A 16034-nucleotide genomic window follows, 5' to 3' on the forward strand; every position below is an offset into this window, starting at 1 on the left:
GCAATATCCTTCTGCATGTCGAAATCTTTTTTTCAGTTTGAGCATCCAGTGTCCAGCTCTCGCATCCATCAAACAAGACAGAAAAGATCTAGCGTCTCACCATTGCCATTCTGAGCACAAGCATTACCCTCATACCCTCATACTCATGAATGTTTTTCTTGCCTTTTCAGTTCTCGACAAGATCTCTTTCTTCGAGTTACATTGGCTATTGGATATTGGTTCCCAAGCTTTTTATTGAGTCTATTTATTGAATTAGCTTCCCATTCTCACTTCCCATTTTAACCTTTTCAAATTAACCAACTTTAAAAAAAAGGACAAACATGTGAAAATCTGACATTAAGAACAAATACTAAATAAGAGAAATAAAAAGATGAGCAAAACAAGCTTAGAAGGAAAACGATAAAATAATTTTCTTGCTTAACCGAATATGTGAGAGACTGAAGGGTTCTGTCCAGTTAGTAGAAGGTTCCCATTAAGAAAATGAGAGCAGATCATCCCGATTTTTTATTTCATATAATTTTCGCGTTGCTTTGATATTCTTCCAAGCTATTCTATCGTATATTGTTTTCAAATTTTCCTTTTCAACTCCTTAGACTATTTAGTCAACTTATTAGATTTTAAATGTTATATATTTTTATTTAGAAAGTTTAGATTTTAATTATTGTTTTTTTTATTGAATTTATAAAATAAAATTTAAAAAAATAATTCTTGAGTAGTCTCTGGTCAACCTTGGATAAAATATAAATAATTTCCAATTTTAATATTCACAAAACAATAACTGAATATGACACTAGTGATAAATAACCACGAACTCAGTTAAATAATCTCCAATAATTAAAAATCATACAAATATCGTATAATCTGAATGGCAAATCGGTTTGTTTGGTTCACAAACCACGACAGCTCTTAAACAAAATGGCCGTTCTGCGTCACACTAATTATGAAACAATATACCGACTCTGAAGTCGGCCCTTCATAACTTAATGATTAACTGGGCGCAATCTTGTCAGATATCGAAGCTGCATATTGACAAAATTCAAAGTAATTTAGATAATAAAATATTTATTGGTGTTCTTTTTTTCTGTTTGAGGTTTAACCCCAAGGTTTTAGGTTGATAAAATTAAGTAACGTTAAAATAAGATGATCTGTCCTTACAATTCAACAATAAAGCAATTACCGAGGTTTCTTGCTGTAAAAATCTTCAATTGAGTAAAGTTTTACTAGGAAATTAAAACAAAGCTCGTCTAACCCACAATAATTTATTATTACTATTATTATTATTATTATTATAATTATTTATTACATATTTCTTGAGCAGCCTCTGATCCCCCTTTGGATAAAATGTGTACTATCTCTTGTAGGGTCCTCAATTCGAAATTCGAGTCCCTATTCCTGCCGTGTCGTTCACCGAGAACCCGGCAGCAGGAAAGGTTCAAATCCAGCCGAAAATCTTCTTCCGATCCGGCATATCTTCTGCATCAAAAGTTCATCAATTACAAAGAGATTTCCGATTGTACACGGTCAACGACCCAGCGAACGCGTAATAGAAACAAACCTCGCAAAACTCGACGATGATGGACTCATTTCTTCGCGCTTCTTCTTCGTAGCCATCGAGGACATGATCACTGCCGGTCGACGAACTCTTCGCGCGTTGCCAAATCGCGAATAATCTCGCAAGACTAACTCGTCGGCCGTTGTGGAGCGACTCGCCTAGTTTTTTCCGTCGCGGAGAGTCAACCAGCACGAATATACAAGGTGCATCAATAATCATGAAATAAATAGCCTGCGGCAAGGATTTTAAGAAAGACGGAATGAAGAAAGTACTTTTTTTAGAGAACAGAGAGTAATTTTGGTAAATATATACAGGGTGTTTGGCTAATTTCTATGGTAAATACAATATTCAATAATGCTTCAGAAAATACAGATATATAAATAAATATCTCGATGTTAAATATTTGAAAGAAAAGTTTCCTGATTCCTGCTAATTGATAATTGATTACTATTACCTGATAATGCATAGTGTGCAACATATACCCACCTCTACCTTATTCTCCTTCGGGCTCTGTGAACTCATACTTCTATCTAACTAAATATCTACTGTTAACATTTTAATAATTCTTGTTTTGCTGAAACTTATTGTAATTGATATCTGAGGATAATAAGCATCACATTTAACCAGATAGGTATATACAAAGGTACTTAATAGTCACTATAATATAGGTGTTATGGTCTTCACCTTGATTACCCGACTCTCTATCTTGTAGGGATACACCAACCTAGAATCTAAAGATTTTAGGTTTATAATGCGATATGTTTAGAGATTCTAGGGGCGTTGAGCTAGGTATGAATTTTCCTTAAGGTTTCTTGAATTTAAGGGAATTAGATGTCTTCGGCGGACTTTGTCCAGGTATTCAGAGAATGGCGGCTTTGCAGACGATATTCTTGTGGGATTAGAGACATCAACAGGCTATGTATGTTTCCCTTTCCTTGTTTGTAGATTCACATTGACCATTTCTTTTGGACACTGTTATGTCTGTTGCTTAAGGTAAAAAGGGTTAGGTATTAATTTTAGTTTATTTGAGGTCTTAGAATATAATGCTAATCGCAAATAATTTTGAGTAATTTCTATAGGCGAGAACGAACTATCTCAATCAATAATACTAATGAAAAATCTTCTAGTTGGCTTCTTCAGAGCTTGACTGGAACAAGAATCCAGAAGCTTGTAGCATAATGATTGTTTCGGAAACAACGAAGAAATAAAAATACTGTACACTACTATGAACTTAAATAAATTTTCGAACACATCATGCTTATTACATTATTTTTTTAATTTTATGTTTACCCTACAAATTAGCAGTAAATTCTTAAAAAAAACACCAAATTCTGAATAACAATTAATCATGCAACACGGCAGTAAAATGGTGCTACTACACAAATAAAAAGAGGATCATACTAAAACCGAGTTTATTTTTAATAAATACAACGCAGATATTTTAAAATCCATGCACGTGCTTCGCGTGTCGGTAACTATCGACTCTCTGAAATTTGTAACAGGTATGGCAACAACGCCGCGGCCAAGACGTTAGTACCACCACCGTCCACTGCGGCGGGCCAAAACTATTGGAAGCCGTAACTAGACCACTAGAACATAGAGGTGTCGCGACTGACGTCATACTTATGTTACCTACATTAGACATCACCGGTCGATGAACCTTTCTTCGAAATCGAGATATTGAAATCAAAAGACAAGCTTTTCCCGATCTTCTTTCCGCGAACGTTCATCCACAGTTAAACGGCTCGGAACGGCACATAACCGTTCACCGATTGAACTTTGGGGCCGCGATAACTATAAAAAAAATCTTTTTATGGTTAATTTTCGTTAAAGATAATAAGTTTCGCATTAGTGCGACTATAAAATAACTCTTTAGCCCGAAAAAGAAAAAGAAAGTTAACCGTTATGTAATTATTATTTACTGTAAATAGGAAACTCAATACTAAAAACAAAACAACCAAACTTCTTGATACTAACGAAAAATTATTATGGTTTCCGAAAATCCAGTTTTCAACATCACAGCTCTAGTGTATTCTGTCTGATTGTTATTTCTTTTTCCATTTTACTTATACAAGTTGTGTACTTGTAGCCATTAGATTTTGGTTTTTAATTTGTATTTAATTTCCAATCTGTTATTTTTCGAGTGCCACTGACCAGAACAGCACCAATTCAATTTTTAAAACAGGGGGGGTCTTAATTTTAAGACAATTATTATAATATCGTTTTCCAATCTTTAAAGAGGGTATTGTTTAAGTTTCCTTTTTTACTCGCTGGTAAATATTTACATTTCAGAACTTCTGGAATCACTTTTCAAGTTTCAAGAATAATAATTGGTAAGCCAAACATGCAAATAATGAAACTATAACTCAAACTCTGGAATATTCCCTCGTGTCACTACATAAAGGCTGAAGAATTATTCAAACTTTAGTATGTTAGTTTTGGTTAGTTTTACTAAGCAATGAAAATAATTGTTAACATATACATTATGTATACTAAGGTAAATAAACAGAACACGACAAAAAAATTATATACATTTTTAGATTTTTGCAAAAAATTTCCAATTTAGTGATGTTTCAAAAGTACTCAAAAGATTTTATAACACTTCGTAAAGTTTGGCCTTAACTATTTCATAAAAGCCATGATTTATTTGTCACCTTTTTTCCATCTAAGGCGGGCCCTTGATGACACGGACGTTAAATAACTCACAGTATCAAAATTATGTTTTAATAAATAGTACGTTTTCTCTCATTACATTCATTAATGTAACAAAGAAATTATTGAAACCTGTTGAAAACGGTTGGTAAAATTTTACATGTTCAACTTGCAGTGACACAGAAACGCCATCTATACCTCAGCACAGTATTTGGTGATGTATCCTGAAAACCGGCTCGTAAGATCCGATTTAGAAAAATCGTAGTTAATTGAATTATCCATGAGGCCTTCGAACAACCTAGAATTGGATACACTGAAAATGAAAATCGTAGTCAGTCAACGAAAACCTTAATGCATCTTTAGGAACTGTAGAACGGGGAAAAATTGGTCTGCCAAAATCCACGCTACATGAAGAGTTAAAAAAGAAAAAACTTTAACCAAAGATGAGCTTAGAAGAACCTGGCTGGAACTCGGCTCTCAACACCATCCAAGTCAGGACCTTAACAAGTTCCAAGCACTTTGACGAAAGCATTATTTCAGTAATTGGTCGAATTTCTTGGCCCCCTAGATTAACTAACTTTTAATGTCAATGTTAAATAAATCATAGCCTACTATCCCTGTATAGAGAAGCGAATCTGGATAACAGGAAAGAAACATTAAATTATATTCAATGTACAACGATGCTTTCGTTAAAAAAATCGCTTACGCTATAACAGCGCTTGCTCGAAACAGACCTTTTGATCAGATGTCTAAAATGATTCTCGTTTAACATTTTAAAATATTGTGGCAATTGGTGGCAAGTTTTATGTAAGGAGAGATTTTCGTAACCTGTATCTCTGAAGGATGAGATTATTTGCACTCCGGGTGCCATACCTATAGGAATCCGAACCTCCCGGCAAACGGTGAGTCTTGAAATGTATCTCAACCAGAATTTGAAAAACAAATATACCTGGAACTAGTATTATTTTGTGAATTAAAGGGTTGACTAAAATTATAATTTCTGATTAACCATAGTGCCTTTTTTTACGGCGACTTACCATGATGGCTGTAACTTATATGTGTACAAAATGAACCAGAGTCAACTAGTTTCAATACTTCACCATTTTAAGATTTTTGCTAAACTCTCTCGATTTATTGAATGTAGAAATAAAACGAAAACTCCAAAAGTTTGTCATTTGTTTAACACAAAATATCCAACAAATTTACATTAGCACAGGAGCTGAACGAAGATGATTCCAACCGCAGACTGCAGTTCGAATTTGAATTTTGAATAAGAAAATTGTTTTACTTTGTTCCTTCCATCGAAATGTTACTGGAGAACGATGTTTACAATTTTTTCAAAATGACTTCGTTTCTCACTCTCGCAGTTTTTTTTTTGCCCAGATCCACAGACAGAGACAGAGACAGACGTTTCCACAGTATGGTGCTCCGCCCAATATGGTTTTTCCTTTGATATTGGTCTGCAAAGTCCAATAATTTTGTTATTCAGCACTTTGGATAAATATTTATTTTTTGTTGATATTGTCTTTGAGTTTAAGAAAAAAATGTCCAATCCAAACGTTATAAGACTAAAAGAAACAATTTAAAATTATGCAGAAATATACAAGGTGATTCATAAATGTGGGAAGCCAAACTTAGATTTTTTAAATGAAACGCCGTATATATGTAGTCGTTATGGTCTATACTAAATGTTTTCGGATTTATGGACATTTTTCCCCCAAAAATGTCCTGTGTTTAATAGCCTATATTTTTAACGCCGTTTCTGACAGCTGTAATTTTATAACGCCAAGAATTTTATGAAGTTGTATAGTAATAGTCATAGTTAGTGCGTCAAAATTAAAAATATTAACTTCCGTGAAATAATCAAATGGAACACACTGTTTATTAATCTTACATTAATTAATTATTTTGTTCTCAATCTTTCGTGATATTTTCACACTGTTTGAAAATTTTCAGTATCTTGTACGTAAAAATGTGTATACCTCAAAAAATTCTAAGTTTAGGTATAGAGAGTGCTTAATAAAATTGAAAGAGCATTAATAATGATGCTCCTTTTGATTTTTTCGCTAAAATTAATGTTTTCCATCTTGACTCACCCTGATTGAAAGATTCGAAATAACTTCAAGACAAGGGACAATGGGACCATCAAAGCGTCTTATTTGCCAGACTATACACAAATAATAGTAATTCTGCATTACACTTGATCGGCAAATGTGACTACACAGCAATTATAAAAACCCTGAACATAACTGTGTTGTGCAGATACGTATTAAATGAATAATTATTAATTGTAAGTATTAGAAAACTATTGACTATACCAATCCGGAAACGGTGTCAAAAATATAGGGTATTAAACGCAGGGCATTTTTGAAGAAAAAGACAGTCATAAATCCGCAAACAGTGAGTATAGACCATTACAACAACATTGGGTGATTGATTATAAAAGGTAGTATCTATTAATGACATAATACACAGGCTGTTCCGTTTAAAAATATATAAATTTGATTTTCCACGTATTTATGATTCACCTTTTATATTTGACAATTATTTTACTTTGTTTTTTGGTCTTGTCTATAACTTTTCTGTTTCGCATTTTACTCTAAAACAAATAAACAAACAAATTTAGTCGTATAATGGGTCTGAGATGCTCTCGGACCTCCGAGAGTGTGTCGTGGGTTCTACGGCAGTAAATAAGGCACAAAATTTGAAAACAACAAACTTTTACTGAACGTAACACTACAAATTTCTAAAGAAACAATAATAATCACGGGACTTTCTTTATCCCCAGGAACACCGTCCTGTGGAACGTCTTCCGCCCGTCTTCCCACACTTCCTTAAACGGGGATTGCAAATATCTCCTGTTGCCGCACCACACATTTAATCGCGCACCACAGGTCTTTCGGGATATTCCGCTTTAAACAAATTACAACCTTGTTCTTGAATTCTCGTCTCCATATACAATAAATTTAAAATTTTAATTCACTTCTTTATCGTTGCTTAATTTATACTATGCGAAGGTGGAGCCCCGATTATGTTATGGGATCAATTTGTGGGGAGCATCTGTAAACGCCGATAAAGTATTTTTTGCTCAAAAACGTATATTAAGGAGTATTTCCAAGTTTACATTTTGTAGTTGTTTACAGTACAAAATTCCTACACTGGCGAGTCTATTGATTTTTGAGATTTATCGAATTTTAAGTCATTGACGTACATTCTAAGCATAGAACACAGAGCGGTAAGCTGCATGTTCCCTACTGTATGCTGCCGACGACTTTGAGGTCGCCTGATTATTTAAGTATTGGTATTTTTTACAATCTGTCATTGGAGTTAAGAGACAAAAGATTAGAACTTGATCTTATCTATTATGTATTTTGACTATTCTTATACAATTTTGTAGTTGTCTTCGGGAAAATAAATATTATTATTATTAGTAATCGCAATAATTTAAGAACTTTACTACCACTAACTATTTACCCGTTCATTTCATAATAAAATTTCTGTTTTTTATTCTTTTATTGGTGCTCCTTAAAAAAAAAAGAACTTTTTACCCACCATGTATATTTTGTGATTACTGCAAGAAAAAATTATGATGGACGTGAGCGAGCATTTTGCCGGATTCGTAAATGAATTTGTTTCATATTTTAGCCGTTCACTCTATAATAATAAATAATAAATTCGGCAGGTGGGTGCCACAATATGATTAAAAACCCTGAAAAATAAGGGTTACGAAAAATGACATTAACTCGAATACAAAATCACAAATCACAATTCAGAATTCTAAGATATTTTTTAGTTTAATATTGTCCAATTTTAAATCAGATGGGAAATGCAACAACTACAGAAAGTCAAAGCCACGAAGCATAAATACTGATGTTTTTCCCGCAATTTTGTAGATAAAACTGCATTGTTTATAATGTTGACAATTCTCAATCATAAAAAATATGCTCACGTTTATTAATATTTATGTTCAAAATTGATTATAAATTAAAAAATGTTTTTCTCTCAACGAAATTATAAGCGGCTTTTTGATAATGAAATAAAATAAATGCTCTGCAGGCATTCAGAAAATGAGTACGACGCTATGGTTAGGAACCGCTTTGAGACTCTTAATTATTTATTTAGAATCGATAACGAGCCGTCAGATCTTCACCTGTTGTTAATGAGCTAAAGCCGTTTCGACGGAGTGCGTGTCGGAATAGATAGAAGGGTTAGAAATCAGACCGGTCGTTAGGAAAAAATGTGCCGTTAGGCACATAGAAAATATTTAGGTCATCAAATCTCATGTTAGCTCAACATCTGCTGGGGTGGTTCTGTCCCTAATAATAGCCGATGCCAACATACCGTTATTAATCCGAAGAAGGCATGGTGACCCAATAAATTGAGACTTTTTTTACTTACAGCGAGTGCCTTTTGAATACCGTTTTTTTTTCTACTTCCGCCTTTACCTGCCCCCAGATTTTTATATGTTCCTGCTGTTGCACGGATGAAACGCCCACGCGTAATCATTTTCTATCATTTATTCACGGTCCCATGGGGTATTAGGGATATAAACGTAAACAGAAACGGTAACCTGAGCAACTCTCTCATATGCAGTGTCACCATTTAAGTCTCCAGCATATGAGATAATTTTCTGCATAAAAATATCGAATTTTAATGGAAAAAATTATTTCTTTTTTACTTTGTGGCGATTATCAAAAAAATTAGGTAAAATTGATTTTCTTCACTTTTGTCCGACTTTTTTGGTAAATTAAACAACTAGAAATAAACTACTTGGATAGACTAGACTGAATACTTTAATAAAGTGTCTTTCTTTACATTTATCGTAAACACTCTATTTAAAAAATATATATTCAAATGCTCCTAGAAAAATTGAAAAAATTGTCAAAGTTAATAAGGTTTTAACTTTTTGAATCCAAGTACAGTTTTGTTTCTTTATTAATTTTTGCGATATTTTAAAAAATAAGCAAATGTCATGTTTGACAGGTAAAGACAAATATTCAGAAACCTTCGTAAATTCATTTATCCCATATTTTTAATGCATATGCTATCCCCAGGATTAAAATTTGCTAAATAAAATTTTGAAAAAAAAAAGGATCGGCCGTAACAAAATAATATTTTTTAAATTGAGATTACGACGGAAAAACTTAAAAATCTAAAAGTTACCGGTAAAATTTTCTTAAACCTAATTCAACTTCTGCAACAAATCAATGAAGATCGAAAAATGAAGGAACGCGTGAGAGGCATAGACTTTTATTTTAAACTGAAGTTGAAGTCTATTCAGGATTTTTCACCTAACCATTTGATTAAAAGTTTAATAAAGGGTAATTTGTAAATGGCGAATTTCTTTTTTTGGGACCAAATCCCAAGCGCTTAAATTAACAGTTGTCAAAATGTGACATTATTCACATTTTTTTTTAAGGTGAGTTCATAATCGCCTTATGTTATATCTTTTCTTATGTTTGCCATATTGGATTTTTCGATTTTTGGAAAGAGTGTAAAGTTTCCAGTTCAGTGATGTCTCACAACTACACAAAGGATTTATCACAGTTCGTAAACTCGGGCCTTTCACTCATGGATTTCTTCCTCTAGAATCAGACAAAAAATGACATCTATGAATTTTTTAAGACAAAAAGTTTTGGGTACATTTAAAAACATTACATTAAATACACTTGCTAGAATTGTACAAAAAACAGTCACCATTTGCCAAAAATGTTCTTATGACCTTATTTTGCATTTTGCGATTTTATTTTTAAATTTTTATCGAACTTGTAGTGATAACTAAATAACCATTTACTTTTCTGACTTTTTAATTTGCACAAAAAATCTAACTTCTTGAGAAGTTCATGTTCAATTGAAAATGTTTATGGCCTACTCATAAAATAACTAAGAGCCAACTTTACGAAATGTGATAAATCATTTGCACACTTATGACATCCCTGAACTGGACATTTTACGCTCTTTCCAAAAATCTAAAAATCCAATATGGCGAACATATCACGCTCGTTTTAAAAATGCGCAATTTCACAGTTTGGCCGCTGTTCATTTAACCGGTTTGGATTTACTGGCGAAAAAATAAATCCGCCATTTTTTTATTCGCTGATATGTCCCAAACACATTATATTTGTTCAAATTTGGTTAAATCGGAGGTGCAATTTTTTTTTTCAGACAAGTAAAATATGTTTAAACTTTCACACAGAATCTTAAGGGTTCCGTATGAAATAAGCAAGTTGACAGCAATTTTTGGTTGAACCGGACGTGACAGAAGTATACTTGGCACTTACCTTAACCCCAAAAATTAAAAGGCGTTTCTAAAATACAACCAAAAAACTATAATAAACGGGTTGAGTGAAAAACCCTGTATATTTCACCTTGGCTGCAACTCAAATATCAAAATAAAGTACACATTTATCTTTTTATGATGTCTTTCGGCGATTTTACAATTCATTGCTGCCTCAAAAAATGTTAAACTTCTTTGGAACCATAATTTAGAATGGTTAGGTTTGTTTTCATATGAATTTTATATTTTGCGTTGTATGTTTTAAATTGATATACGTTCACTACTTTCAGTACAGTTACGCAGATGTATTAGGAAGTGATGTCCTAAACTAAAATATATGTTTGTTTTCATCCACTTGCTAGATGAATACTAGATAAACATAGAAGCAATCCGGAGCTTGGTTCAAACATATTTGGAAGTACAGGGCGGCCTTAAGAACGGCCCTGCATTAGTGTTCAACATTAAAGGAAGAGCTTACCGGTTTTAAATTCCAACACAATTGTAGGATGTCACACACTTAACAACAATTATCCTAATAGTGGCTTTCGATTTTAAAAGTTTATTCTTAAAACCTAACTGGAGCACACTTCAGGTGAACTGCAAAAAATATTTGTAATACATTTTGCAACCGACAAACCAGTTCACAACTGCAAGCGATGCTATTGGCATTCTAATTTCACAGGAAGTGCTTTTAATTTTCGCAGTTTGAAGATACAAACAAAACGTCCTTAGAATTAACGCCCTTTTAAAGTGTTATTAATTTTTTTCATTATTTGCTTTTTAAATACCTCCCAAGAGTTCCAAATTTCCCCGTGCCTTTTGACATGATATGTTTTCATTAAAAATTAGAAATTTAACCAATGAATAAAACATCTTCGACAGAAATAATTCGTTCCTAACCACCATGATTGCCAATTTTTCGAAGAAACTACCACCGGCTACTGTAATACTACTTTTAAAAAACTGGATTCCTTTGGCGTCGGTTGTTGAAGAGTAAAACTGGATGAATGTTGGTAGCTTCAGAGCTCAACTGAAACTGGCTCACTTTCTAGTCTGTACCTGCTTAGATATTGTTTGAGGGGGGCGGAGCTAAAGCAGGAATTGACAATGTTTATGTCCATATATTCGGTTTCAAATAAACTTCCACAGGCTACTCTAATACTACTTACAAATCTACTGGATCCCTCCTGCGACGGTTGTTCTTGAATGGAAATTGCTGACGTTTCGCCAAACATCCCGTTGATTTCGTCAGAGCTTAACTACTCGCATTCTACTCTGAACCTGCTTATATATTGTTTGAGGGGGGAGGAGCTAAAGTACAGGAACATTGTTTCGGAGGACTGATTCCCATATAATCTTAACAGCGACTCATCAATATGGGAATCCGTCATCCCATACAATGTGCATGCTCCGTCCCCCTTATAAAATATATAAGCAGGTACAGAATAAAGTGAGAGCCAGTTTCAGTCAAGCTCTGAAGACACAATAATTGTCGAAACGTCAGCAAGTTCGATTCATCAACAATAGATGCAGGAGGAAACCAGAAGTAAGTGTAATAAACTGTCTTCATTGAAAAATCTAAATATTACAATATAAGTAACAATACAAGTGTGGCGACATTCACAATTTGCGCCCTTCCATTGTCAAAAAAATACACACCCGTATATACATCGTAAACACAAGAAATAGACGCACATCATAAACTCATATGCTTTTGCTATTTACGGGAAGGCCTAATAAACAATATTAACGCTTTTTTAAAGGACTTTATTGTGGGGACGTTATAGCATAAGGAATTTCATTAAATAATTTAGCTGCGTCTAGGAACGCAATATCTTAAACAATGACGGGTGTCTCGATTATGAATATCATTCCCTCTGCAAAGCTTATCAAACAAGTGCGACGGGGTCTTATTGGAGTTTAGTAAAAAAAAGAAAAGTGGCTAACTGAACTTTATATCGGCCCTCCAGCTTCAGAGAGGCACTGTGAAATATGGTCATACTTTCTGAGATTGTAACTAAAACTAATACAAGCATTCTGAAGTCGTTGGAGTCTCTCCCTATCTCACTTAAGTATAGCTGGCCAATAGACAATACTGCAATAAGCGACATGGGATAAAACTAACATATCACAGAGTTTAAATTTGACTTCTTTACCGAGAAAATGATTGTGAATATACAAAGTAGAGAAGTCAGCTGTATAAACTGAGAACAAAATAGGTCCCAGAATAATCCCCTGGGGAACGCCCCTCTCCAAAGCAAAGGCATCTAAATGAGTATTTCCTTTAACTACCCTTATCTTTCATGTCGTTATTTGATGCCTACTGTAAATTTCTTAAATTTGTCTAAAAGTGTCTTATTGAAACACCCATTTAATTATATAAATAATTCAATAATTCAACACTTTATTAGTTTAATTTGGACGATTATGAAAAAATTAGTGACCATAATATACATAATATATGTAATAGGATTTATGTTGTTTGGTATAGAAATGTTTATAATGTACTGTACTGAATTTTTCCAGCTTTCAATTGGTATGATATTAATTACATTTTTTATCTAATTTATAACACTGGACTTAAAATAGGAGTAACATATTTTGCTCTGACCTTTGATTTTACTTGGTTTCTTAAATCGCCTATGGGGTTAAATATGCAATGATATAGAGGAAGACGTAAAACAGCCTGTTCAGACAAATTATCACATAATTGCATATGAATTTAAGACTTCAAAAAGTTGTGCTTTTTTGTAACTGAACTCAAACTTGATATCATTTTCTAACAAATACTCCAAGATTTCTGTTAGTGGGGATATTTTAAAAAGATTTTAATAATAACAATTTTTCAAAAAGTTCGGCAGTTGTATCCTCTTGATAATGCAAGTTAAAAACCTTAATAATCTTTGCAGACAAAGGCAAGTAGTTTGGGACAAATCCCTCTTCTGACCCAGCGTGTATTATGGTGATGCGTTTTCTTTTACTTGAAGGTGCTTTCGCCAGACAGTATTGAGTGAAATCAACTCGTCCTTTCGATACAGCGTCGTGTGTATCAAAGCATGTTTCATCAACTTAATTAATATGTGTATTGTTTAATCTATATCTTTTAATTTCTTGAAGGTAATTAAATCTCCAAGTGCCTAATCTGTGTGATTCCATTACTACTTGCCTTACGGCACTTAAATCCCATCCCATTCTACAAACAACACTATGGAGGGTGGCACGGCTTATACTTATATTGATTTCATCTTCTTCTACCTCCTTTTTCAAATTATCCAAGGTAGGAGCAAGTTCGCTTTGATAAAGACAATATATTTTACTTCTTATTAGGTCGTGATCACTATTGTCTATATGGTGAGTTTGAAAATCACTACGTTTGTTTCTTTTCTTCAATATCTCTTATCGACGACATTAGCGTTTTTGGAAGTAGACAGGTTTCTTTGAAAGTTTCATGTTAAATAAGTCCTTTACTGATTAAAGTTTCCTACACATCTTTCACAACCAGTTTTCTATCAAGCGACATATGATTTAACGCGGCATTGTTATATTCTCGTAAAATAACATTTTAAAAAGGCACAGTAAAAACGATTATTCAATACTGCCACAAACGCTCAATAAATATATCAAAAGGAAAGAAATATTTTCTTGTCACCAAATTAAGATTTTTTTTTGATGACTTCAAACAATAACAATGGGTAATAACATCGTGAAAGTTTTATTGAAGAGGGTCCATTGAAAGCCAACACGGTGAAGATTCAGACAGACCATAAAGGCCAAAAGCAAAATTTTATATTGATTCTAATTATTATTTGACATCCTAAAAAGTAACTAGAGTTTAATTCGCTAATTTTTTTCAAATGCATCTTTTGGAGATATTTAAATTTATTTAGTAATTTGAATTAGTCTCAACTTTAAAACTATCCACGTTAACTATATAATTTTTGTAGAAATCGTATTTTTAAAATTAAAGACCATAATTGCGCTCCCTAGCCGCCATTTCATAAAATAATTTCTAGCACTTTTTCCGGGTCGACTCATCTTAATGTTTTTTCATTTCAGATTTCTAGGACCGTCCGGTTCCCTAATACCGTACCTTGTCGCCGTTACTAGGACACCCAGTATATTCTGAAAAATTATTGTTTTCGCTCTTTCATATTCAGATTCAGGCACTTCTAAATGTGCCTGAACCCGTACCATTGGCGTTCGCAATCGCAAATCGACGAGATGAAGAGATGGCCGCGTCAAACCAGAACTGTTAAAAGCGAAAATATTTTGACGCAGACGTCAACGGCACCATTAAACTTCAATCCAAAACCGTAACCACGGCCGGTTGAAACGAAAATTGGTTGCGGTCGCAGGTACATCAGATCATAAATCTCTGATACTGAGAAACCCGTGAATACTGGGCGCGACCTTAAAGGCCCTGGCCAAAAATTAACGACGGATCCAATAAAAATAAAGGCGGAGCCGACCGGATAATTTATGAGCACCACTCTATGGTTTATAGACCCCATAAACATCAGGGACTTGGCACATTTACAAAAATCATATTGCAATTATTTTTTCTTTCCCTCGCCTAAAAAAGTGGAGAAATATAAGCTTTTTAATTAACAATCCACTTTTGGAAAAATTGAAAAAAGATCAAGTTCGCATTCCTTTCATTAATTTAAAAGTGTCATTTTGTTCGGTGTCAGTTCCTAAACTGCGAGTTATTTTCCTCTTAGAAGTTCCATCTTCTAAAGAATGTCATTGTTAGCTCCTCTAAGCAGAAATCAACAAGGGTATCCTTCTTCCTTAATTAAGTTTGCTCTCTATTAGCTAGCTTCACTTTTTTGCAATCCCTTCATCAATTCTTTGTTGTCAATCCAGAAAATCCTTAATATTCGAATGCAGAATCAGTTTTCGAAAACTGCAAGTATACCTTTTTTGATGTCCACATTTCACTTCCGCGAGGAAGGGCGAATAAGGCCCAAGCGTCTGTCCCAAAATTTTCCGCAAAGTTCTTGAATTGCCGGAAGACTGTGAATTACAATTATTCCAAACAGGCAGCAATAAAAGTAACGGCTTTTGATGCAAGTGTACATAAAGAAATATATACATTTTTTCGAACTTCTCTCTAAAAATTTTTTCATTACTAACTAAGGTTGAACTACAAACCTTTACTTTACACATATTCTGCAGTTTAATTCAAAAATATTTACTCATATCGTCGCCTCATTTTAGATTTGATTTCCAAATTATGAAACTATGGCAAATATGCATACCTTCTAGTTATAAATCGATCTAGCGTGCGAAAAGTATCATTTTATCACGCTAGTTTCATTTCCCATGGATCCGAGCCAATTCGGACATTTTTTGAATATTACCGCAGGGCTTTGGGAGCAATCGGATGTTTTCGGAAATATTACCGCAAGGCTTGAATTTTGACGTTTGTTTTGCAAAAACGTACCCAAAAACTAACGGTCGTAGAAAAATTATAACATGCAACATTTTTGGTAAACATTTTGAGTCACTTATTATTTGTTACTTGATAATACTTTTGTTGCTAGTTGCGTT

At 33.6% G+C, this 16034-nt stretch overlaps 1 protein-coding gene across 3 annotated transcripts in view; it reads left to right on the plus strand.

Annotated features, from left to right (window-relative positions):
* The window catches only part of LOC132696478 (uncharacterized), a 60106-nt gene extending 45463 nt beyond the window's left edge, over nt 1–14643 (plus strand). For 2 of the 3 annotated variants that reach the window (XR_009618036.1, XR_009618037.1), the window contains exons 4-6: nt 1362–1540; nt 1608–1755; nt 14538–14643. Coding sequence is in view for 1 of the 3 variants with exons in the window: in XM_060661316.1 (XP_060517299.1) it covers nt 1362–1540; nt 1608–1669 (241 nt within the window). In the remaining 2 variants the exon portion in view is untranslated. Of the gene's footprint in view, nt 1–1361; nt 1541–1607; nt 1801–14537 lie in introns of those variants that run through there. The other variant, XM_060661316.1, reaches the window with a different exon arrangement.
* The last annotated feature ends 1391 nt before the right edge of the window (nt 14644–16034 follow it).

Source organism: Cylas formicarius, unplaced genomic scaffold, assembly GCF_029955315.1.
Source record: "Cylas formicarius isolate icCylForm1 unplaced genomic scaffold, icCylForm1.1 PGA_scaffold_1__22_contigs__length_36826433, whole genome shotgun sequence".
NCBI classification, from domain to species: Eukaryota; Metazoa; Arthropoda; class Insecta; order Coleoptera; family Brentidae; genus Cylas; species Cylas formicarius.